We start from the raw sequence: 22,815 nt of genomic DNA on the forward strand, positions 1-22,815 counted from the left end.
GACTTTTCTAAAGTCATACAGCAAGCAAGTGGCAGAGGAGGGATTAGAGCTCAGGTCCTCTGACTTCCAGGCCCGTGATCTTTTTACCAGCCCTCATGGATTCCCAAGGTACCTGCTTACCTGAAGTTCTGAAGGGGAAGACAAGTCTAGAAAGGTCAATGTTTCCCATCAGCACTCGGGTGTAGGCTTCCTTTGGGGGACAGAGAGCAGAGGATAATCAGAAAGGCCAGAACAGGTTTAGTGATGCTGTTTGAAAGTTTGAAATAGTCCTGATGAGCTAAAAACTCTGAGATTCTGCTGGTTCATATGTGTGTGTGTTGCCCCTCAGAGAGTGACATTCTGGGGTGTCCCCATCCTCCAACCATCCCCCCACCATTCCTTGGATCTACCCCCTCTCAGTTTCCCCAGCCCTCATTGGTTGGGAACTGACTGGTCCTGACCAGAGGCAGAATAAACTATTTTTGTATCTGGGGCAAGTGATTTTTTTTTTCTATGATATTTGCTAAGTACTTACTATGTGGCAGGCATCGTTCTATGCTCTGGGGTAAATACAAGGAAATCAAGAGAGACACAGTCCGTGTCCCACATGGGGCTCACAGTCTAAATCTCCATTTTCCAGTTGAGCTAACTGAGGTACAGAGAAGTTAAATGATTTGCCTAGAGTGCTTGGGCTTAAGCGCTAAGTACAGTGCTCTGCCTATAATGAGTGCTCAATAAATAGCATGGATGATGCCCAGGCAGTCCTGGCCAGGGTGAGAGAGAGGGAGTGACAGGCCCCGGAGTTGGGCGTCTCCTTGGGCACTCTTAGTCAGAGATGCAGTGATGTTGACAAACTTGATGCATGGCCTAATTGTAGGAGCTTGGGAGTCAGAGGACTTGGGTTCTAATCCTGGTGCTGCCAAAGGCTTGCTGTATGACCTTGGGTAAAGTCACTTAACTTCTCCGTGCCTCAGTTAAGTTGTTCTCCTTCCTAGACTATAAGCTCGTCCTCTATACTGTAAGCTCATTGTGGGCAGGGAATGTGTCTGTTTATTGTTATATTGTACTCTCCCAAATGCTTAGTACAGCGCTCTGAACACACGACCTTCTGACTCCCAGGCCCATGCTCTATCCACTATGCCATGCTGCTTCTCTGTTATTATTATTATCATTATAATAACTCTTTTGTACTGGACTCTCCTGAGCACTTAGTACTGTACTCTGCATACTGTGAACGCCCAGTAACTACCAATGATTGACTGACTGCATGTTCTGTGCTAGGGCCTCTGTTGTCTCCAACCCATAAGAGCAGGGAAGGAGAAACCGTGCCTGAGGGATAAAGGTGAACTTGACCTTCAATTTTCCCGGGACAAAGCCTGGGAAAAGACATCCTCACAACCAGAGTTGAAACTAGATACGATTGATATCAATAAATACAGTTGATTGATTGGATGGATACTCAATCAATCAATGGTATTTATTGAGCGCTTACTGTGTGTAGACCATTGCATTAAATGCTCAGAAGAGTACAGGACAACAGAGTTGGTAGACATGTTCCTGGCCCATAACAAGATTACAGTCTAGAGGAGAAAACAGACATTAAAATCTATCACTCTCTTAAATAATCAATGGTATTTATTGAGGGCTTACTAAGTGCAGGGCAATGTACTAAGTGCTTGGGAGGGAACAATACAACAGAGTTGGTAGACATGTCCCCTACCCTCAACAAGCTTACAGTCGAGAAGGTATTCTGACCAGCATGGCACCTCCCCTCACCCTCCTCTGGTCCCCCCTCACCCCTCAAAAGGTGAGGTCAGACCCCAGGTTCGTACCTTCTGGAAAGAGGAGGGTTTGCCCCAGTGGACAGTTCTGGTGATGTCAGTTGTTCCATCCCTGCACGAAAGGGCAAACAACCTTTAACCTGAAGTCAGGGCAGGGCAGAGTCCCAGGATTTAGGCCTCTTCTTCCCCAGGCACTCTCTAAGGGCCTAGCCAAATTTTGCTCTCCTTATGGGAGCTGAATGATTACTTGTGGGTCAGCTGTTCAGGCTAGGGAGGATGAAAGCAGACATACCAGTGCCACCTCTGAAGCCAGAGTAGGAGGCCCGAGCCACTAGAGGGGCTTGGGATGAGGGGGAAGTAGGAAGGGATCGGTTTGTGGATCAGTCAGTCACTAGGCTGAGACCTGTGGAGGGGCTGAGAGGCAAGCACTACGCACCAATATTGTCCTCCCGAATCCAGGAGGTACATTTCATTGTTGGACAGCATCCGGTGGGTCTCATTGGATGGACTGGAGAGGAAAATGGAACCAATAAGGAGATGGATGATACTTCCCCCCCCCCGTCAATCCTCGTCCGCCCCCTTCCCTGCCCACATAAGGCCTCCCTAGGAGCTTTGCGGTCATTCCGGTCTTTGGGTATGGACAGGAGGCAAAACCCCAGAATGGTAACAGGGATCAGGGATGGAGGGGTGAGGTGTGTGGCTTGAGGTCACACCTGGCACACCATCTTAAAAAAACAAGAACCGAGTCCTCTTTATTTTTTTTAATGATATTTGTTAAGCACTTACTATGTGCCAGGTGCTGTTCTAAGAGCTGGGGTAGATACAAGATAACCAGGTTGGGTACAGTCCCTGTTCCATATATGGCTCACACTCTTAATCCCCATTTTACAGTTGAGGTATCCGAGTCCCAGAAAGTGAAGCGATTTTCCCAAGGCCACACAGCAGACAAGTAGTGGAGCAGGGATTAGAACCTGGGTTCTATTCACAAGGCCATGCTGCTTCTCAGCACTTCCTTCCTAGACGTTCCTAAAGTCCTTCCAGCCCTCCAGGGACCAGCAGTCGCAAATGACATCCAGGCTTCTCCCCCATGAAATCACTAACCCAGTGGGCCCCGTGAATGCCTTGAGCAACTGATTTTCCCAGGGGAAGACCTACCTGTAATGGGCCAGAGCTGCATTCAGTCCACTGGCTGAGATGGTTTCAAAACTCGGCCCATCGCAGTACTGCTCCTCTCTGGACAGGATGAGTGGAAAATAATAATAACAACAATTCAAACAACAACCATAATAATAATATTAATAATAATGATAAAAATTGTGGTCTTCGTTAAGTGTTGACTAGGTTCCAAGCACTGCACTAAATTCTGGGGTACATCTAAAATACTTTGTTTGGCCCCAGTCTTTAATAATAATAATAATAATAATAATAATAATAATAATAATAATAATAATAATAGTATTTGTGGTACAATAATAATAATAATAATGATAATCATTCTAGTATTTGTTAAGTGCTGACTAGGTTCCAAGCACTGTACTAAGTGCTGTGGTACTAAAATGCTTCATTCGGCCTCGGTCCTTAATAGTAATAATTATGGTATTTGTTAAGCACTTACTCTGTGCAAGGCACTGTACTAAGCGCTGGAGTGGATACAAGCAAATTGGGTTGGACAGAGTCCCTATATCACATGAGGCTCACAGTCTCATTCCCCATTTTACAGATGAGGTAACTGAGGCACAGAGAAGTGAAGTGACTTGCCCAAGATCACACAGCAGGCAAGTAGTGGGGCCGGGATTAGAATTCACAACCTCCTGACTCCCTGGCTCATGCTCTGTCCACTATGCCATGCTGCTTCTCTAAGCGGCATGTTCTGCACGGGGCTCACAGTCTAAAAGGAGGGGAGAATGGGTACTTAATCCCCATTCTACAGATGAGGAAACTGAAGAACAAAGATGTTGAATGATTTTCCCCAGGTCACACAGCAGACAAGTCGAGTAGCTGGGATTTAAACCAGGGTTTCCTGGCTCCAAGGCCCTGGTTCTTTCATTCATTCATTCAATCATATTTACTGAGCGCTTACTGTGTGCGGAGCACTGTACTAAGCGCTTGGAAAGTACGGTTTGGCAATAGAGACAATCGCTGCCCACACCAGGTTTACAGTCTAGAAGGGCTTATCACCAGGCTTCAATGCTTCTCATCTCAAAGAAAAGTCATCTGTGCCAGGATTTGTGGCTATGTCAATCTAGTGGCCATGCCTTGTCAAACACTAGCATAACGTTGAAAATAATAATAATAACAATAACAATAATTTGTTTAAGTTCTTACTATATGCCAAGCTCTGTACTAAACACTAGGGTAGATACAAGATAATCAGGTTGGTCTGTCCCACATGGGGCTCATGGTCTAAATAGGATTTTATACCTAAGTTTAAGATAAGGAAACCCAAGTACAGGAGAAGTGAAGTGACTTGCTCGATGTCACACGAATCAGGATTAGAATCTAATCCTGGAAGTCAAGATTAGAACCCAGGTTCTCTGACTCCCAGGCCTGTGCTCTATTCACTAGGCCACACTGCTTCAGAAGTAGCAGAAATTTGGAAGCACTCTGTATTTGAAAACACACTGGCTGTTTCCCTCTCACAGTCTGTTTGCTTGGGTCTCTTATTTCAGTCTGCTCATGGCCATCACTGGGCTGGAGAAGCAGTTTGGCTTCGTGGCAAGAGCACAGGCTTGGGAGTCAGAGGACGTGGGTTCTAATCCCTGCTCTGACTCTTGTCTGCTGTGTGAATTTGGGAAAGTCACTTAACTTCTCTGTGCTTCAGTTCCTTCATTTGTAAAACGGGGATTGAGACTGTGAGCCCCAACTGGGACAGGGACTCTGTCCAACCTGATGACCTCGCATCGACCCCTTCGCTTAGAACAGTGCTTAGCACTAGTAAGCGCTTAACAAAATACCATAATAATTATTATTATCGAGCCAGGGTAATCCCCCACCCATGTAGAAGTCCGGTCTGTAATTTCCACAGAGACCCAGACGTCAGAAGGATCCAGCAGGTGTCGCAGTTGCATCATGTAACTTTTTCAGTTGAGCCCGCCAGAGTTGACCCGAGGAATTTTAGGAGAACCAAACAAAGCCGACCCCAAAACTCCTCCATTCCGAGCCCCGCACCTCGTGGACCTCAAAAATCACGGGAGAGAGAACCCACAGATGTATCAAGTTTCATTCGAGAAGCAGCGTGGCTCAGTGGAAAGAGCACGGGCTTTGGAATCAGAAGTCATGGGTTCATATTCTGGATCCGCCAACTGTCAGCTGTGTGACTTTGGGCAAGTCGCTTAACTTCTCTGGGCCTCAGTTACCTCATCTGTAAAATGGGGATTAAAACTGTGAGCTCCCTGTGGGACAACCTGATCCCTCCACATTTTACCTCCTTCCCTTCCCCACAGCACCTGTATATATGTATATATGGTTGTACATATTTGTTACTCTATTTATTTATTTATTTTACTTGTACATATCTATTCTATTTATTTTATTGTGTTAGTATGTTTGGTTTTGTTCTCTGTCTCCCCCTTTTAGACCGTGAGCCCACTATTGGGTAGGGACCGTCTCTATATGTTGCCAACTTGTACTTCCCAAGCGCTTAGTACAGTGCTTTGCACACAGTAAGCACTCAATAAATGCGACTGATGATGATGATGATGATGATTACCTTGTAACCTCCCCAGTGCCTAGAACAGTGCTTTGCACATGGTAAGTGCTTAACAAATACCATCATTATTTTTAGAGAAGCAGCATGGCTCAGTGGAAAGGGCACAGGTTTGGAGTCAGAGGTCATGGGTTCAAATCCTGGCTCTGCCACTTGTCAGCTGTGTGACTTTGGGCAAGTCACTTAACTTCTCTGTGCCTCAGTTACCTCATCTGTAAAATGGGGATTAAGACTGTGAGCCCCCCGTGGGACACCCTGATTACCTTGTAACCTCCCCAGCACTTAGAACAGTGCTTTGCACATAGTAAGCACTTAATAAATGCCATTATCATTATTATTATTATTGTTTTCCATTCACAAACTAAGGGTGGGGAGGAGAAGCAGGAGTATGGCCTAGTGGAGAGAGCATAGGCCTGGAAGTTGGGAGGATTCATTCATTCATTCAGTTGTATTTATTGAGCGCTTACTGTGTGCAGAGCACTGTACTAAGCCCTTGGGAAGTACAAGTTGGCCACATATAGAGACAGTCCCTACCCAACAGTGGGCTCACAGTCTAGAAGGGGGAGACAGAGAACAAAACAAAACATATTAACTAAATAAAATAAATAGAATAAATATGTACAAATAAAATAAATAGAGTAATAAATACAAACATACATATGTATATACAGGTGCTGTGGGGAGGGGAAGGAGGTAAGGCGGGGGGGAATGGAGAGGGGGAGGAGGGGGAGAGGAAGGAGGGGGCTCAGTCTGGGAAGGCCTCCTGAAGGAGGTGAGCTCTCAGTAGGGCCTTGAAGGGAGAAAGACAGCTAGCTTGGCGGATGTGGGGAGGGAGGGCATTCCAGGCCAGGGGAATGACGTAGGCTGGGGGTCAACGGCGCGGCAGGCGAGAACGAGGCATGGTGAGGAGATTAGTGGCAGAGGAGCGGAGGGTGCCCTCTGGGCTGTAGAAGGAGAGAAGGGAGGTGAGGTAGGAGGGGGCGAGGTGATGGACAGCCTTGAAGCCGAGGGTGAGGAGTTTCTGCCTGATGTGTAGGTTGATGGTAGCCACTGGAGATTTTTGAGGAGGGGAGTAACATGCCTAGACAAAGACAATCCGGGCAGTGGCTTGAAGTATGGATTCAAGTGGGGAGAGACAGGAGGATGGGAGATCAGAGAGGAGGCTGATACAGTAATCCAGACAGGATAGGATGAGAGCTTGAACAAGCAGGGTAGCAGTTTGGATGAAGAGGTAAGGGCGGATCTTGGCAATGTTGTGGAGGTGAGACCGGCAGGTTTTGATGACAGCTTGGATGTGGGGGTGAACGAGAGAGCGGAGTCGAGGATGACACCAAGGTTGCGGGCTTGTGAGACGGGAAGGATGGTAGTGCCGTCAACAGTGATGGGAAAGTCAGGGAGAGGGCAGGGTTTGGGAGGGAAGACAAGGATTTCAGTCTTGGACATGGAGGATGTGAGTTCTAATTTGGACTCCTCTATTTGCCTGCTGGGTGAACTTAGGCAATTCACTTAACTTCTTTGTGCCTCAGGTCCCTCACATATAAAATGGGAATTAAGACCATGAGCCCCATGTGGGACCAGGGACTGCACCCAACCTCATTAACTTGTATCTACTCCAGCATTTAGAACAGTGCCTGGCACATAATAAATGCTTAACAAATACTATTTTAAAAAGGGGGGAACTTGTCTACCAATTCTCTCTCCCAAGAGATCAGTTCAGTGCTCTACAACAGTAAACACCATTGATTGATTGTAATTCTTATTATGACATTTATTAGCACTTCCTGTATGCTAAGCTTATAAGATTGGATAAAGATGCTGCCCCACATGGGGCTCACACTCTGCCTTATCCCCATTTTGCAGGTGAGGAAACTGAGGCCCAGAGATGTTCGGTGGCCTGCTCACAGATGCACAGCAAGTCAGTGACAGAGGGGCAACTTGAACCCTGGTCTCCTGACTTGCAGTTCTAGCCGCTCCACAATAGGCCATGCTGCCTCCCTTGTGAATTCCCGGTATTCCCATCCACCCTCAGTAAAAGTAAGAGGGAGAAACCTAAGAAAAGTGTCTCTTTGTGGCACTCACCGACGCAGCTGGTCCACATAAACTGCTCCCGAGAATTCATTCACCGTCCCTGTGGGCACATTCTTCTCTAGCCAGACCAGGTAGCGGATCACTGCCACAGCATCCCGCACCTACGGAGAAGGGTCACACGGGGTGCTTAGAGAAGCAGTGTGGCTCAGTTGAAAGAACATGGACTTTGGAGTCAGAGGTCATGGGTTCAAATCCCAGCTCCGCCAATTTTCAGCTGTGTGACTTTGGGCAAGTCACTTAACTTCTCTGTGCCTCAGTTACCTCATCTGTAAAATGGGGATTAAGACTGTGAGCCCCCCATGGGACAACCTGATCACCTTGTAACCTCCCCAGCGCTTAGAACAGTGCTTTGCACATAGTAAGCACTTAATAAATGCCATTATTATTATTATTATTATTCTGGTGAGCTCTTTATGGGAAGGGAATGTGTCTGCTAATTCTCTTGTATTGTCCACTCCCAAGTGCTCAGAACAGTGCTCTGCACATAGTAAGCACTCAATAAATACCACTGATCGATTGATTGATTAGCACAGGATGGGGCTGGGTAATTAACAGAGCTCAAGGAACGTGGTGGCTGCTTCTGGGCCTTTAGCATTTCTAACAGCCTGGGACCCGACTGACAAAATCAATTAATCAAATATATATATACACGTATACGTGTATATATATATTTGAGTGTTCTGACAAAAATCTATCAATCAAGTATATATATATGTATATGTGTATATATATGCATATTATATATAATGAGTGTTTTCTGTGTGCAGAGCACTCTACTGAGTGCTTGGGAGAGTGCAAAATAACAGAGTGGTAAGCATGTTCCCTGCTTTCAGTCTAGAGGGGGAGAAAGGGATTCTAATCTATTTGTATTTTGTGGGAATTCTGCCCCCCCTGTCAGTTTCCCAGCTCTTCCTCTGTTTCTTTCCCCCAGGATCCCTGGCTCTTGGAATAAGAGGCCTGCACATGTATGATACTCAGATGAAATAATTTTGTGGGTGGAAATGACTGGAGGTGGACACAGTAGTTGCTATAGATAATGCTGGGTTTGTCTGTCTCCCTCTTCTAGACTGTGAGCCCATTGTTGGGTAGGGACTGTATATGTTGCTGGTTTGTACTTCCCAAGTAAGTGCTCAATAAATACAATTGAATGAATGAATGACCAGAGGATAGATATTAAAAATACATTAAAGATAGGGGGAAGCAGCAGAGACTAAAGATATGTATTGGGGGTGGATGGGTGTCACAGTGCTTAGAGGGTATGGACCCAAGTGGCTAGGTGATGAATCAGAGAGGAAAAGTAGGTTGAGGAGAGAGAGGTTAATCAGAGAAGGCTTCATGGTGGAGATAAGATTCTAATGGGGCTTTGTAGATGGGGAAGTTGCCATAAGACTTCCAGAGGAGCAGTGAAGCCTAGTGGAAAGAGCACGGGTTTGGGAGTCATAGGACCTAGGTTCTAATCCTAGCTCCGCCCCATGCCTGCCATGTGACCTTCGGTAGGTCACTTCACTTATCTATGCCTCAGTTCCCTCATCTGTAAAATGGAAATTAAACACCTGTTCTCCCTCCTACTTATTCTGTGAGCCTTGGGTGGCACAAGGACCGTGTCTGACCTGATTATCTTGTGTCTTTCCCAGAGCTTAGAACAGTGCTTGACACATAGTAAGTGCTTAATGAAATATTATTATTAGGACAAAGTTGGACCTTCTTTTTAATGGTATTTGTTAAGCGCTTCCTTTCTGCTTAGTTCCTGCTCTTTCCTGGTGACTGGTTTGGGATTCCCTAGATCCCGCCCCTCCTTCTGGAACAAGGCTAGGAAAAACCAGGCCGGAACTCACGTGGGCCGCTCTCAGAAGTTCCTGCTCCTTTTGGTTCTTCACTGCCTTCGTCATCATCACCGGAGAGTAGGGCTCCACCACTAGTTTCTCCTGGGAGACCAGAGAGGAGGAGTCAAATCTCTCTGGGACTCCAGAGGACACCTCCAGGAGGTGTTCAGACTTGGGGGAGGGCTGGGCTTAGTGATTTGTCAGAGGCCACTGGCTTCATCCAAGCTGCTGGACCCCGTTGATAGGAAGCACTTAGCTAGTGATGAGGAATGGGGCCCCATGACCGGGAGAGAAAATGACAGGGGCTGGGAAGCCCTGGAGGCACAACTCAGGGAAGCAGCATGGCCCAGTGGCTAGAGCACGGGCCTGGGAGTCAAAAGGAAATGTGTTCTAAATCCCAGATCCACCACTTGTCTTCTGTGTGACCTTGGGCAAGTCACCTAACTTCTCTGTGCCTCAGTTCCCTCACCTGGAAAATGGACTGTGAGTCCCATGTGGAATGGAGACTGTAACCAACCTGATTAGCACGCATCTACCCCAGCGTTTATAACAGGGTTTGACACATAGTAAGAACTTAATTAATACCATCATCATCATCTACTCAGGATGGGGCTGGTTCTTTAGGGATTTTTTTTTTACCTGGGGGATTACCCCAAAGAGTCCATATGTCGTATATTCTGTCCCGATCCAGATCTTGACATCTTCTTCTGCGTACTTCCTGATGCTATCCTGAACTTGGTTGTAATCTTGGATCTGCACGCACAATGGGTCTTTGCACTGGGTGTTCAGATACTGCTCGACTTCTGAGTCCAGCCGACTCCTATTTACAAATAAACTGAGGGGACAGACATGATAGTCATCATCTCCATTGTGGCATTCCCTAAGCACTTACTATATGCCAAACACTGGTCTAAGTGCAGGGGTAGATACAAGATAATAAGTTTGGACCCAGTCCTGGTCCTCTAAGGGGCTCATGGTCTAACTTGCTGTGGACAGGGAATGTTGTATTGTATTGTATTCTTCCAAGCTTTTAGTAGAGTGCTCTGCACACAGTAAGCATCCAATAAATACCATTGATTGATTGAATGATGGATTGTGGGAGAACAGATTCCGAATCCCTATTTTATAGAGGTGGAAATTGAAGCTCAGAGAAGTTAACTCTGTGTATCATACTCACCTAAATGCTTAGTACAGTGTTCTGCATACAGTAAGTGCTCAATAAATATGATTGATTGATTAAGTGACTTGCCCAAGGTTACAAAGTGGGCAAGTAGCAGAGGCAGGATTAGAACCCATGCTCTTTCCATTAGGCCACACTGCTTCCCCAGCAGGAAGAATTGAGGTCTACAGATATGAGTATAAATACATAAATTAGGGAGATATATATATATATATATCTCCCTAATTTATATATATATGTATATATATAAATGTGTGTGTGTGTGTGTGTGTGTGTGTGTGTGTGTGTGTGTGTGTGTGTGTGTGTGTTATGGGGCGGGGAGAATATGAAATGCCTCATGGGTACAGATCCAAGTACATGGACTTGGTGAGATAAAGGCTCAATCCTCAGTTGAATTCTCCCAAGCGCTTAGAACAGTACTAGGCACAGAGTAAATGCTCAGTAAATACTATTGATTGAATGATTAATCGAGAAGATTCCAGATCATCTCGAGGCAGTCTTCCCTGTCTGTGAACTTAGTAGGAGATGCTTAGAAGGGGGTGGAAAACCTGTGTGATGGATTCCAATTTCCTCCTTGCTAGAGTATGCGAGAAAGAGGCTAGCAAGGCCCAAAGTCACTCAGCAGACAGGTGGTGGAGCCAGAATTAGAACCCAGGTCTTCTGACTTTCAGGCCCGTGCTCTATTAGGCCATCCTTACTTACTCATCAACTTTCTCTGCTCGTCCCAATGACATTCTCTGCCCATTGGCCTGTCTTTCCTCTGCCTTCCCACATTCCTTTTTCTGAGGGTCTTTCTGATGGATTTTTCTGCAGGCAGCCTTCCTCCCTCCCCGCAAACATCTTTTCCTGTCTTTCTCTCACTTTTGGTTCTGTGGCCTCTTTGGCTTGCCCCTTCTCTGCCTCATCGGCACCCGCCGGCATGTCTTTCCTCCTTGGCTAGCTTTCTCGCTTCTTAGATGCTTCTACCTTCTCTTTCCATAGAGATTTCCCCTCCTGATGACTGGACCCTAATCGATTTGATTAGGGCAACTCTAAACACCAGCTCCTTGGTCCTCCAGGGAGAGCTGTGGTGAGGAGAGAAGGCCCTGTTACTGATTTTCCACCACCACGCTGCCCTGCCCACTTCTCTCTTCCCAACTCCCCACCTCAAACTAGCAGTTAACCAACACCCCACAGCTGCTTCTCCTTTGGGGGTCTCTGTTTCAGATTCCAGTTGCCCTGGACTCTTTGGTTCCCCATTTGTACCAGGTGGCTAAGGGAAGAAAGAGGCAGAGAACTCTGATCTTCCTCTATGGGTGGCCTGTACCTGGCCTGAGCCAAAGTTTATGGGGAAGAGGAAGTGGCATCTTCCTGGGCGGAAGGGCCAGGCAAAAACCCAAAAGAGGACCTGCCTGGTTTCTTCCAGGGGCAGGGGTGGCTGGCTGGGGGCATGGAAGATGGTGCAAAGTGGTACCTTATGGATGTGTTGGTCAGCAGGGTGTATGAGTAGAAGAAAGGGTTGTACTGGATGTCTCTGCTACGCAGGTTGAAAAGCCCTGAGGAGGAGAACAGAAAACTGGCCTGCTCACTACCACGTCATTGGTGAGATGGGTCTCAGCAGCCTCTGGACCTTCCTCGACCCCCTCTCCAGTGCTCTTCTTCAACAACAATATCAGTAATGATAGTAATAATCATAATAACAACAGTGATAATGTCACTTGTTAAGCATTAACTATGTGCCAAACATCGATCGAGGGCAAAGGCCACTGGACTTAACTGCCACTCATGAGACTGGATTAGGGTGGGAGGAGGAAATACAGTGACAGGGGATGGGGGAAGAATAGGAGTTATCTGAGGGAATCTGGCACAAAGACCAAGGTTGGGCTGTGGAGACCAGGGTGTCTGCTGCTAGAGGATTGCCGGGGGTCAGGTCGAGAGGGTGAAGCAGCGTGGCCTAGTGGAGAGAGAATACAGGTCTGGGAGTCAGAGGATGTGAGTTCTAATCCTGACTCTGCCAAGTGCCTGTTGTGTGACCCTGGGCAAGTCACTTAACTTCTCTGTGCCTCAGGTTCCTCAATTGTAAAATGTGGGTACCTGTTTTCCCTCCTATTTAGACTACGAGCCCCATGAGGGACAGGGGGTGGGTCTGACCTAAGTAACCTGTACCTATCCCAGAGTTTAGGACAGTTTTTGACACACAGTAAGCACTTAACAAATACCATAAAAAAAAAAAAAACACTGTTCTAAGATCTGGGGTAGACACGAATTATTCAGGTTGGACATAGTCCCTGTCCCACCTGGGCTTCACAGTCTAAATAGGAGGGAGTAGGATTTAATCCCCATTTTACAGACAAGATACAGACACAGAAAGTTAAGTGACTTGCCCAAGGTGACACAGCAAGCAATTGGCAGAGCCAGGATTATAACCCCCGGCTCTCTGACTTCCAGGTCTGTGCTCTTTCCACCAGGCCACACTGCTTCACCCCCTCAACCAGGTCTCTATCAGTGGAAAACCTGGTCTCCGTGGCCCAAACTCGATCTTAGGGCCAGATTCCCTCAGGTAATTCCTAGTCTTCCCCCGTCCCCATCCTCAGCCTGCCACTGCATTCCTTCCTCTGGCCTCAACCCGCCCTGGTGAGGGGCTGTCAGGGCTGGTCACCCTCACCCTCAATCTTCCTCACCCATAAGGTCCCTAAGCCACCTCTGCTTGGAGCCCTCCCTTGCCTTGCCTCTGCCCAGTGAGTGGTGGCCCCCTAGATCTCCATCCTGCACTTTGAAATCCCCAGCAAGTAGCAGTCAAAGGTAGCTCTTTTCTTTCCCCTCCACCTCCCTCTCACTACCTCTCTCCACCCAAACTCAGCAGTGGCTTCAGACTGTTCCGACCTACATCTCTCCCGACTCCCCCAGCTCCTGAGGAGGGAGGAAGAAGAGAAACCAAGAGGAAGAGGTGAGGAGAGGGGGAGGGTGAAGGGAGAAATGGTCAGGGAAGGAGATGAAACCGAGAGAAGATGAGAGAGAAGACATTGAGCCATTGAGGTGTTGATCGCAGTGGCCAGCAGGTACTGAAGCTAGAGAGAGGCAAGGAGGTCAGTGGGGAAGAGTGAGAGGAGAGCAGGAGGGAGAAAATGGAAGCCAGGGAGATGGACGGGAATGAGAGGTAGAGACAGGAAAGTAAAGTGAAGGAAAGATAATAGCAATGGTAGCCCAGCTGGGTGGGAACACGAGGCAGTAATAATAATAATTATTGTGTTATTTGTTAAGTACTTATTGTGTGCCAACCCCTGGGATCAATACAAGATAATTAGGCCCCACATGGGGCTCACATTCTAAGTAGGAGGGAGCACAGGTATTGAATGCCCACTTTGCCTTTGAGGGCACTGAGGCAAAGAAAGGTTAAGTGACTTGCCCAAGGTCATACAGCAGGTAAGTAACACAGGGTCTCTGACTCATGGGCCAGAGCTCTTTCCACTAGGCTGCTTTCCAAGTGGATATTTGCATAAGTGACTACTTATGAGGGTCTGAAAACAATTGTCTGATTGGGAAAGGAAATGGGGAGGGGGCATGGGAAAGGGGCTGGAAGGCAGAATGTTTGAGTGAGTAGGGGAAAAGGTGATAATAGATATCAGGACTGAACTTCTCAGGTCACTAGTTTACAGTTATTGCTGGGCTTTTTGCTTGGACTTTCCCTGTGCTCTATCTCTGGAGAGTCCCTTTGGAGTGAGGAACTCCATTTATCCATAATTTCACTCCCACTGTGGACTAGTCTTTCCCCTCCCCCTTCTCCTGAATTTGGCTGCTCCCTGATGGATTTCCCGATGCTGGGAAGATGGGAAAAGTGAAACCAGGAGGAAGAGTCTTGAGAGAAAGCAGAAGGGTGCAAGGCTGGGACTTCCTGGGAGATGGATGGAAGGCAAGAAAGTGGTTGGAGAGATGGGAAGAAGTTGACATTTGTGGCCATGGACTATGACATTTTGCTTTTTGAGTGGTCAGTGGGCCCTCACAAGCAGTCTCATCCAGTGCTGACAGCAGGACCGCCGTGGGCTTCTGACGGTGACTCTCCATTTGGCTTCGGATGTTGGAAACTTTCTCCTTCCAGGAGCTCCCTGGAAGCAAAGGGATGAGTCAGTGACATGTAGTCTCTGTAATAATAATAATAATGATGGCATTTATTAAGCGTTTACTATGCACAAAGCACTGTTCTAAGTGCTGGGGAGGTTACAAGGTGATCAGATTGTCCCACGTGGGGCTCACAGTCTTAATCCCCCATTTTACAGATGGGCTAACTGAGGCACAGAGAAGTTAAGTGACTTGCCCAAAGCCACACAGCTGACAAGTGGCAACATTTGTAGCTGACAAGTGGCAACCTCTGTAGCAACCTTTGGGGTGGGTGAGAGGAGGCCGCCATTCAACCCTCCTCCAGACCCATCTCCTGAAACCTGGCAACGGTTGGTCACTTCTGTGAAGACGAAACTCCCGCCAAGCTCCCAGGGCTGGGCCCAGGTAGAGCTGCCCCGTCCCACCATCTTTCTCCCCAAATGGTCCCTCAGCTCACTCTAACTTCTGTTGCAGCCATGGCAAGGATTGAGGCCTGGGGGTGCCAGCTTGGGCACTGCCCACTCCCTTCTTCCTTCCTTTCCTCCATTGCTCTCTCCCTCTTTTCTTTCCTCCCTTCCCCTTACCTTTCCTCCCCCTCTATCTCCCTCCCTCCCTATTTCTCTCTTTCCATCACTCCATCTCTCCCTCCCTTGCTCTGTCCCTCTTTGCTTGCCCTTGAGAACGCCTCCCTCCAGAGCCCTCCCAAACCTCACCACCGAGTGGTGGTGGCTTTGAGGATAAGAAAAGAGGGAGCTGCAACCATCACATCCCTCTTCCTCATGCTGCCCTTCCTGAAGCATGTGCGTGCCACTCCCTGCCACTGCCCCGGTTACTGTTAGTTGCTTGGTGACACCGGAGAAGGGGAGTGGTGTTAGGCAAGGGATGGCTTGGTGTGGGGGGGCAGGGGAGCGGGGTCTGCTTCAATGGCTGAGGAGGCCAGGCCTCTCTCACTGCCAAGGACAGTAGGCTCAACACAGGATCCTCTGCCCTGCATTAAAGCAGCTTGGCACATAGCCATAGGACATCCCATTGTTGAGCAATCAGGAAATAGCGAGGGTATGATGTCAGAGAGAGGGGGGCCAGGAGGAGGAGGGCGAGGGGAGTGGTACCTGTGAATTCATCTTGGAGGTGGTAGATTTTCTCTGTGGGAGGGGGAGGCCGGCTGGTCCCCCACACAACGTCCACGAGGTTTTGCACTAGCGGGGTCAGGGTCCTCTTGGATCCCTGGAAAGTTGTATTGTAACTCTCCCAGGAGCCTGAGGGGAGAAGGCAGGTCTGTTAGGCACCCAGCAGCAGCTCACATGGGTTTTCTGTTTCTCAGAGGGCAGGAAGGGGAGGTGGTGACTTTTATCCATTCAACTGCTGTCCCGCTGACCTCCCTTACATCCTTCTACCACTGCAGCAGTGCCCAGTCCCTCTGAGGAGCCTGGGATCCCAAGCAATCAATCAATCTATCATATTGAGCACTTTCTGTGCGCAGAGCACTGGACTAAGTGCTTGAAAAGTACAGTATAGTAGAGTTGGTAGACACATTCCCTGCCCTCAATGACCCCAACCAAGCCCTTACAGCTGTCATTGATCTTACCAGCTGTGAGTGCCAGTCATGAGCAAGCCATTGGCCAGGGTGCCCGCCGGAAGCTCCCATGGCTTGGCAGCTCCATTCGACCCCTTCTCTTGGATCTTTGCCCCTCAGTCTCCCTCTTGTTCCCCATTTCCCCTCTGCTCCAGCCTCTCCTTCATGTTCCTCTTTGCTGACACCACAGGTAATAATAATAATAATAATTACAGTACTTGTTAAGCACATACTATGTGTCAAGCACTGTTCTAATTGCTGGGGTCGATACAAGTTAATCAGGTTGGACACAGTCCCTGTCCCACATGGGGCTCACACTCTTAATCCCCATTTTACCGATGAGTTTCTGAGGTGCAGAGAAATTAAGTGACATTCCCAAGGTCACACAGCAGAGATGTGGCAGAGATGAAATTAGAACTCAGGTCCTTCTGACTCCCAGGCCTGCACTCTATCCACTAAGCCACACTGCTTCTCAGATCCATTCAACTATTGATGGCTGCCCAGGGATGCCAGAGTTAATTTCTTCCTCCTCCTTAGGGAGGCAGCCATATAGCATGGGTGGGATTGGCTTGACCCAAAGGGCAAGGAGGGTTTTATCAGAAAGCCAAATGGTGGGAGCTTTATAGATTCTGAGAAAGCATCGATGAAACAAACCAGCTCAAGGGCCACACAGAAATGACCTACCAATAGAAAAGAGGAAGGGGTCAAAGCCAATCGTTCCTCCCTCGGGGGTCTTCTCTAGGATCCATGATAAAATGGAAGAAAAGTCCACTGCAAGAAAAAGCACAATTTATGCCTCCACAAATGTCACTAAACACCTGGCAGGGAGGAGAGGGCCAGACGGAGCCCCCTGGGGAATGGGACTTGGGTTTGATGGAGATGGGAGGGTTGGCAATGGAAAAGCACAAACCAAGCCATTCCATCTTACCAATTAATAATAATAATAATGTGCTGATTATATGCTGAGCACTATAATGATAATAATAATAATAACGATATTTGTTAAGCACTGACTCAGTGCCAGGCACTGTTCTAAGCCTGGGGTGCAAACAAGCAGATTGGGTTAGAAACAGTCCCTGTCACACATGGGGCTCACAAACTCCCATTTCACGGATGAGGTGATTGAAGCACAGAGAAGTGAAGTGACTTGCCCAAGATCTCACAGAAGACACATGGCAGAGCCAGGATTAGAATCCAGTTCCTTCTGACTCCCAGGCCTGTGCTATATCCACAAGGCCAAGCTTTGTTTCTCCTGTACTGCACTGTACTAAGAACTGGGGTAGATACAAGGTAAACGGGTCTCACATGAGGCTCACAGTTTAAGTAGGAGGGAGAGCAGTTATTGAATCCCTATTTAGCAGATGAGGAAACTGAGGCACAGAGAAGTTAGGTGAGTTGCCCAAGGTCACAAGGCAGGAAAGTGGCAGAGCTGGGATTAGAACACAGGGCCTCTGACACCCAAGCTCGAGAGTGGCTCTTTCTACTAGACCACGCTGTTTCCCCATCAATGGAATTCATTGAGCACTTACTGTGTGCTGAGCACTGTATGAGGCTGTTGTGTACAACAGAATTGGTAGATGCAAACCTGCCCGCAAGAATTTACAGTCTACAGGAGGAGTCAAACATTAAAATAGGTTATAGATAGGGGAAATAATAAGGTATAAGAATATTTACTGAATTTCTAATTTACTGTTGTCCTGTTTCCTTCTGCTCTTATCCTATGTGTCTGTCTTGCCTTGTCTAGACTGTGAGCTCTTGGGTGGGACAGTTTAGTTTGTAATTGCCCCTGCTCTTAACAAGGTGTTTTGGACATAGCAAGTCCATACTACTACTAATAAGGAACAGAAGGGTTAGATGAGTTGCCCAAGGTCACACAACAGGAAAGTGGCAGAGTTGGGATTAGAACCCAGGACCTCTGACTCCCAGGCCCATGTTCTTCCCAATAGGCCACAATGATAGAAGGACCTGGGTTCTAATCCTGGCTCCATCACTTGTCTGCTGTGTGACCTTGGGCAAGTTGCTTAACTTCTCTGGGCCTCAGTTACCTCTTCTGTAAAATAGTGATTAAGACTGTGAGGCCTTTATAGGATAGGGACTGTGTCTAACCCGATTAGCTTATATTAACTCCAGCGTTCGGAACAGTGTTTGACACATAGTAAGCACTTAACAAATACCATCCTTATAATTATTACTACTTCTACTACTATTACAAACAATAATCAATCAAATTTATTAAGTGCTTACTGTTTGTAGAGCACCATACTAAGCGATTGGGAGAGTACGCTGTAACAATATAACAGAGGTGGTAGACATATTCCCTGCCCCAAATAAGTTTACAATCTAGAGGAAGAGCTTACATTCTGGAGGACTGTACTCCTCCTGTGTCCATGTTTTCCCCCACATCCTCCCTGTGATTGCATTACACATGTCACTTTGCATCACCCGTAGCCCAGTTGTCAGACAAGCAGTGTGGCCTAGAGGATAGAGCCCAGGCCTAGGAATCCTGGCCACCTACTTTATTAAGAAAATTGACACCATCAGGTGTGAGCTCTCTAAAATCTCCCCTGCCCCTTCTCAGTCCCTTCCCCTTCCGGCCCCCTCTTCAACTCTCCCATCCATCCCAGCAGTATCTCTAGAGGAGTTCTGCCTCCTCTCAAAAGCCACCCCTTCCACATGTGCACTGACCTGACTGCAGTAACTGCCAGTTGCAATCCATCTGCCGCTCTGCCTGGATCCAGTAGCGACTGTCTGTCCAGAGTGCGGCTCCCATTGGAGAGACCACCACCGTCCCTGAGTCAGAGCAAGGCAAAAGCTTTTTCCAACCACTTTCCTAGCTATTCCCACTGGGGAAGAACCAGGGGGGTTCTCTGGGGAGTGGAGGGAAGTGGCCTCGGTTCTGAACTGAATGGATTCTGGCGGGGCAGAGATCAGCAGGCTGGGGGCTGGGGAAAGGGTCCTGTAACAAGGAAGATAGAAGCCTGGGTCTCCTGGGGAGCTTTAATCAGAGATCCTGTCTCAGACAACCGGTCATTCACTCTCCTGAAGGGAGTGAATCAGGGTCCTTCCTAGATAGAAGATTCTGGGTCCAAACTGAGGAAGGGAAATCAGGAGAGGAATCGGGGGGACTGAGAGAAATAGCGGGCTCTTACCTGCAGATCCAGAGAAGCCTGAAATCCATTCCAGCCTCGCGTCTCGCTTTGCAATGTATTCACTCTGAAAAACAATAAAGCCCATCACAAGTAGAGGGGCTCTCACTGACAAGATCACCTGAGGCCTTAGCCCATTGTCCTTCTCCTCCTTCTGCCCAGTGATGCCACCATGATTGGCAGAATCCTGTCCTCCTGGATGACCGGGGAGTCACAGGGACTGAGGCGACTCTGCAGAAGAGCTGGAGGCCCAGAATGCCCCAGGTCTTAAGCCAAGAGAGTGACTTAATCCGGTGCTTGCTTCATAGGAGATGGATGAGGCCATATGTCCTGAGGCTGTGCCCCTGATGGTCATTCAGAAGATGTGTCCTAACCCCAATACCCCTTTGGCCTCTTGGGACATGAGCACATTATCAGGGTCCTTTGATCTTCTCCCTCCTCAGGAGGATGAAGGATCCCCAACTCCAACTCTAAGTACAAGTCCGAGAGTGGCTGTCTGGCTCTTTTTATGAAAAATCATTGCTCTGCTAGTTGATAACACCGATTCTACAGCTGTCAGCTGCAAGTATATAGTGAGTTCCTCCAGAACCCTTGTTGGGACTCCTTGGGCTAGAGCACTGCCCACTAGACCATACTGTCTTTTGGCTGTGAACGGGACTGTTCCAGAGAGCCAAAGAGAGCAGTGACAACCTGTTGTGGAAAGTTCACTGATTCTGGGTCCCTTTCCAGGGTTTGGGAAGATTTGTTTGAGGCTGGGGTCAATCTGAGCCAAGAAGAGAAAGAGACTTCATATGGATGATGAATGAGGTATTTTCTGTTTTCCTGAGCCACTGCTGACATTTATGGTCCTAAGGAGGGCACATAGTGTCCATAGCAGCCTGTAAATGCACTCAGTGCCTACGGCAGCCAGTGTGAGTACCGGGGACCTACAGCAGCCTGCGTGTGTACTCAGTATCTGTGGCAGCCTGTGTGTGTACCCGGCGCCTATGATAGCTCTGTGTGCACCTGGTAACCGTGGTGGTCTGCGGGTGCACAGGGCACCACAAGTATGTCAGGAGCGGAACTCTCCCGGCGTCTCAGGTTTACTTGGATGTAGTGCAAGGAGGATCATCATCAGGCACGGGGCAGACCACTCTGGTCCGGGCCAGGACCTTGGCTGAGGAGGGTAAAGGAGCAAAAAAATGTGTCGGAATGGTTCACTCACCATGTGGGCATCGGTGGCAGGGATAATGTAGGCACTGAGATTGTGGTGACTCATTTGCCGGCGGAGGGCTGTCAGCCGCTCTGTGGTGTTGATCACAGTGGCTGGCAGGTACTGAAGTCAGAGAGAGGCACGGAGGTTAGTGAAGGGGGTGAAGCCTGAACCTTGTTTCCAAGAGCAGTGACCTCCTCATAAGTGGTTAAGCATATGGGACTGGCTTTTAGCAGGTGACCTGGAAGTGTGAAGCATCCTCTTGCATGGACCACCTCTAAAGCTATGTCATTCTAGTCCCCAGATGGTATTTTCTGGGAGGGTAATACTACTACTACTACTACTACTACTACTACTACTACTACTACTACTACTACTACTACTAATAATAATAATAATAATTTCTTAGCATTTACCAGGCACTATGCTAAGTGCTTGGGTACATAGAAGGTAATTAGATCAGACACAACCCCTCTCTCACATGGAACTCCTAGTTTAAGAGAGAGGGAAAACTGGTATTTTATCTCCCTTAGTTCACACAGCAGGCAAGTGGCAGAGCAGGGACAAGGATCTGGATCTCCTGACTCACTGTCTGGGGCTCTTTCCATAGGCTCCACCAACATGTGGGAAATATGAGAGCAATGAGGGGAAGCAGCGTGGTTCAATGGAAAGAGTCTGGACTTGGGAGTCAGAGGTCATGGGTTCTAATCTCAACTCTGCTGCTTGTCAGTTGTGTGACTTTGGGCAATCACTTAACTTCTCTGTCTCATCTGTAAAATGGGGATGAAGACTGTGAGCCCCACATGGGACAACCTGATCACCTTGTATCCTCTCCAGTGCTTAGAACAGTACTTTGCACAGAGTAAGTGCTTAACAAATGCTATCATTATTAATGAGGCAAATAATAATAATAGTAATAATAATAATGGTATTTGTTAAGTGCTTACTCTGTGCAAAGCACTGTGGGTCCTGAGATGCTCTGTTGGAAGCTGCCCTGTGAACATGAAGTCCAGGCATTTCCTTTCCCCTGCTGAGTCCCTGGGCAACAAGGACTGAGGTGAGAGGGGTCAAAGAGCTGCTGTTTGGACCCAAATAATAATTACTAATTAGTAATGATCATTACTAGTTAGTAATGATCATTACTAATGCCTGTGGTATTTTTTAAGTGCTTACTATGAGCCAAGCCCCACATTAAGCACTGGGGTAGGTAATAACAGTAATAATTATGGTACTCATTAATAATAATAATGATGGTATTTGTTAAGCGCTTACTATGTGCGAAGCACTGTTCTAAGTGCTGGGGGGATACAAGGTGATCAGGTTGTCCCATGTGGGGCTCCCAGTCTTCATCCCCATTTTACAGATGAGGTAAATGAAGCACAGAGAAGTTAAGTGACTTGCCCAAAGTCACACAGCTGACAATTGGTGGAGCCAGGATTAGAACCCATCACCTCTGACTCCCAGACCCGTGCTCTTTCCACTGAGTCACGCTGCTAGTGCTTACTGTGTGCCAAGAACTGTTCTAAGTACAGGAGTAGATACAAATTAATCAGGTTGGACCCAATCCCTGTCCCACATGAGGCTCACAGTCTTGATCCCCATTTTACAGATGAGGTAACTGAGGTGCAGAGAAGTGAAGTGATTTGCCTAAGGTCACTCAGCAGACATGTGGCAGAGCTGGGATTAGAAACGAGGTCCTTCTGACTCCCAGGCCTGTGCTCTATCCACCAGGCCACACTACTTCCACAAGATAAAGGTACAAGATCATCAGGTGGGACATAGTTCCTGTCCCACTCCGGATCACAGTCGAAGGAGAAGGGAGGACAGGTACCCTTCATTCACGTATTCATTCATTCAATCATATTTATTGAGCGCTTACTGTGTGCAGAGTACTTTACTACGCGCTTAGGAAGACCATCTCACCGGAGGTCTGTCGGAGCAGTTTCTGACATCTCCGTTCTCCTTTGCAGAGCCCAGTTCTGTGGGGTAGCCCATGGTGGCATATGCTAGAGGAAGGGAATGAGACAGTGAGTCATTTGGGGCCACTGAAGCCAGCAGGATGGCCACATTATCCCTTCCCTGGCCTCCCTTCCGAGGGCTCAGAAAGGAATCTCCTGCTGTGATTATAATTATCCACACAGGGTTCCTCTTGTTAACCTTTTAGGGCCTTCTTGGAGGAAGCTAAGAGTTCTGCCTTGCTCATTAACCCCATTACCAGGGAACGGGGTGGGGCAACCCCAGAAATAACAGAATGCCTGGGGCTGGGAATCCCT

At 47.9% G+C, this 22,815-nt stretch overlaps 1 protein-coding gene across 1 annotated transcript in view; it reads right to left on the minus strand.

Annotated features, from left to right (window-relative positions):
* Positions 1-22,815, minus strand: part of XPNPEP2 (X-prolyl aminopeptidase 2) — a 34,347-nt gene that overhangs the window by 6,622 nt on the left and 4,910 nt on the right. Inside the window, exons 2-16 of the mRNA XM_038747947.1 lie at positions 22,466-22,548; positions 20,555-20,665; positions 19,354-19,417; positions 18,890-18,994; positions 16,889-16,975; positions 15,741-15,887; positions 14,538-14,639; positions 12,011-12,092; positions 10,017-10,212; positions 9,390-9,479; positions 7,546-7,655; positions 2,916-2,993; positions 2,197-2,268; positions 1,812-1,872; positions 121-190 (exon numbers count right to left, since the gene is read on the minus strand). Coding sequence (XP_038603875.1) covers positions 121-190; positions 1,812-1,872; positions 2,197-2,268; positions 2,916-2,993; positions 7,546-7,655; positions 9,390-9,479; positions 10,017-10,212; positions 12,011-12,092; positions 14,538-14,639; positions 15,741-15,887; positions 16,889-16,975; positions 18,890-18,994; positions 19,354-19,417; positions 20,555-20,665; positions 22,466-22,548 — 1,458 coding nt within the window. The remainder of the gene's footprint in view (positions 1-120; positions 191-1,811; positions 1,873-2,196; positions 2,269-2,915; positions 2,994-7,545; positions 7,656-9,389; positions 9,480-10,016; positions 10,213-12,010; positions 12,093-14,537; positions 14,640-15,740; positions 15,888-16,888; positions 16,976-18,889; positions 18,995-19,353; positions 19,418-20,554; positions 20,666-22,465; positions 22,549-22,815) is intronic.

This window comes from Tachyglossus aculeatus, chromosome 6, assembly GCF_015852505.1.
Source record: "Tachyglossus aculeatus isolate mTacAcu1 chromosome 6, mTacAcu1.pri, whole genome shotgun sequence".
NCBI classification, from domain to species: Eukaryota; Metazoa; Chordata; class Mammalia; order Monotremata; family Tachyglossidae; genus Tachyglossus; species Tachyglossus aculeatus.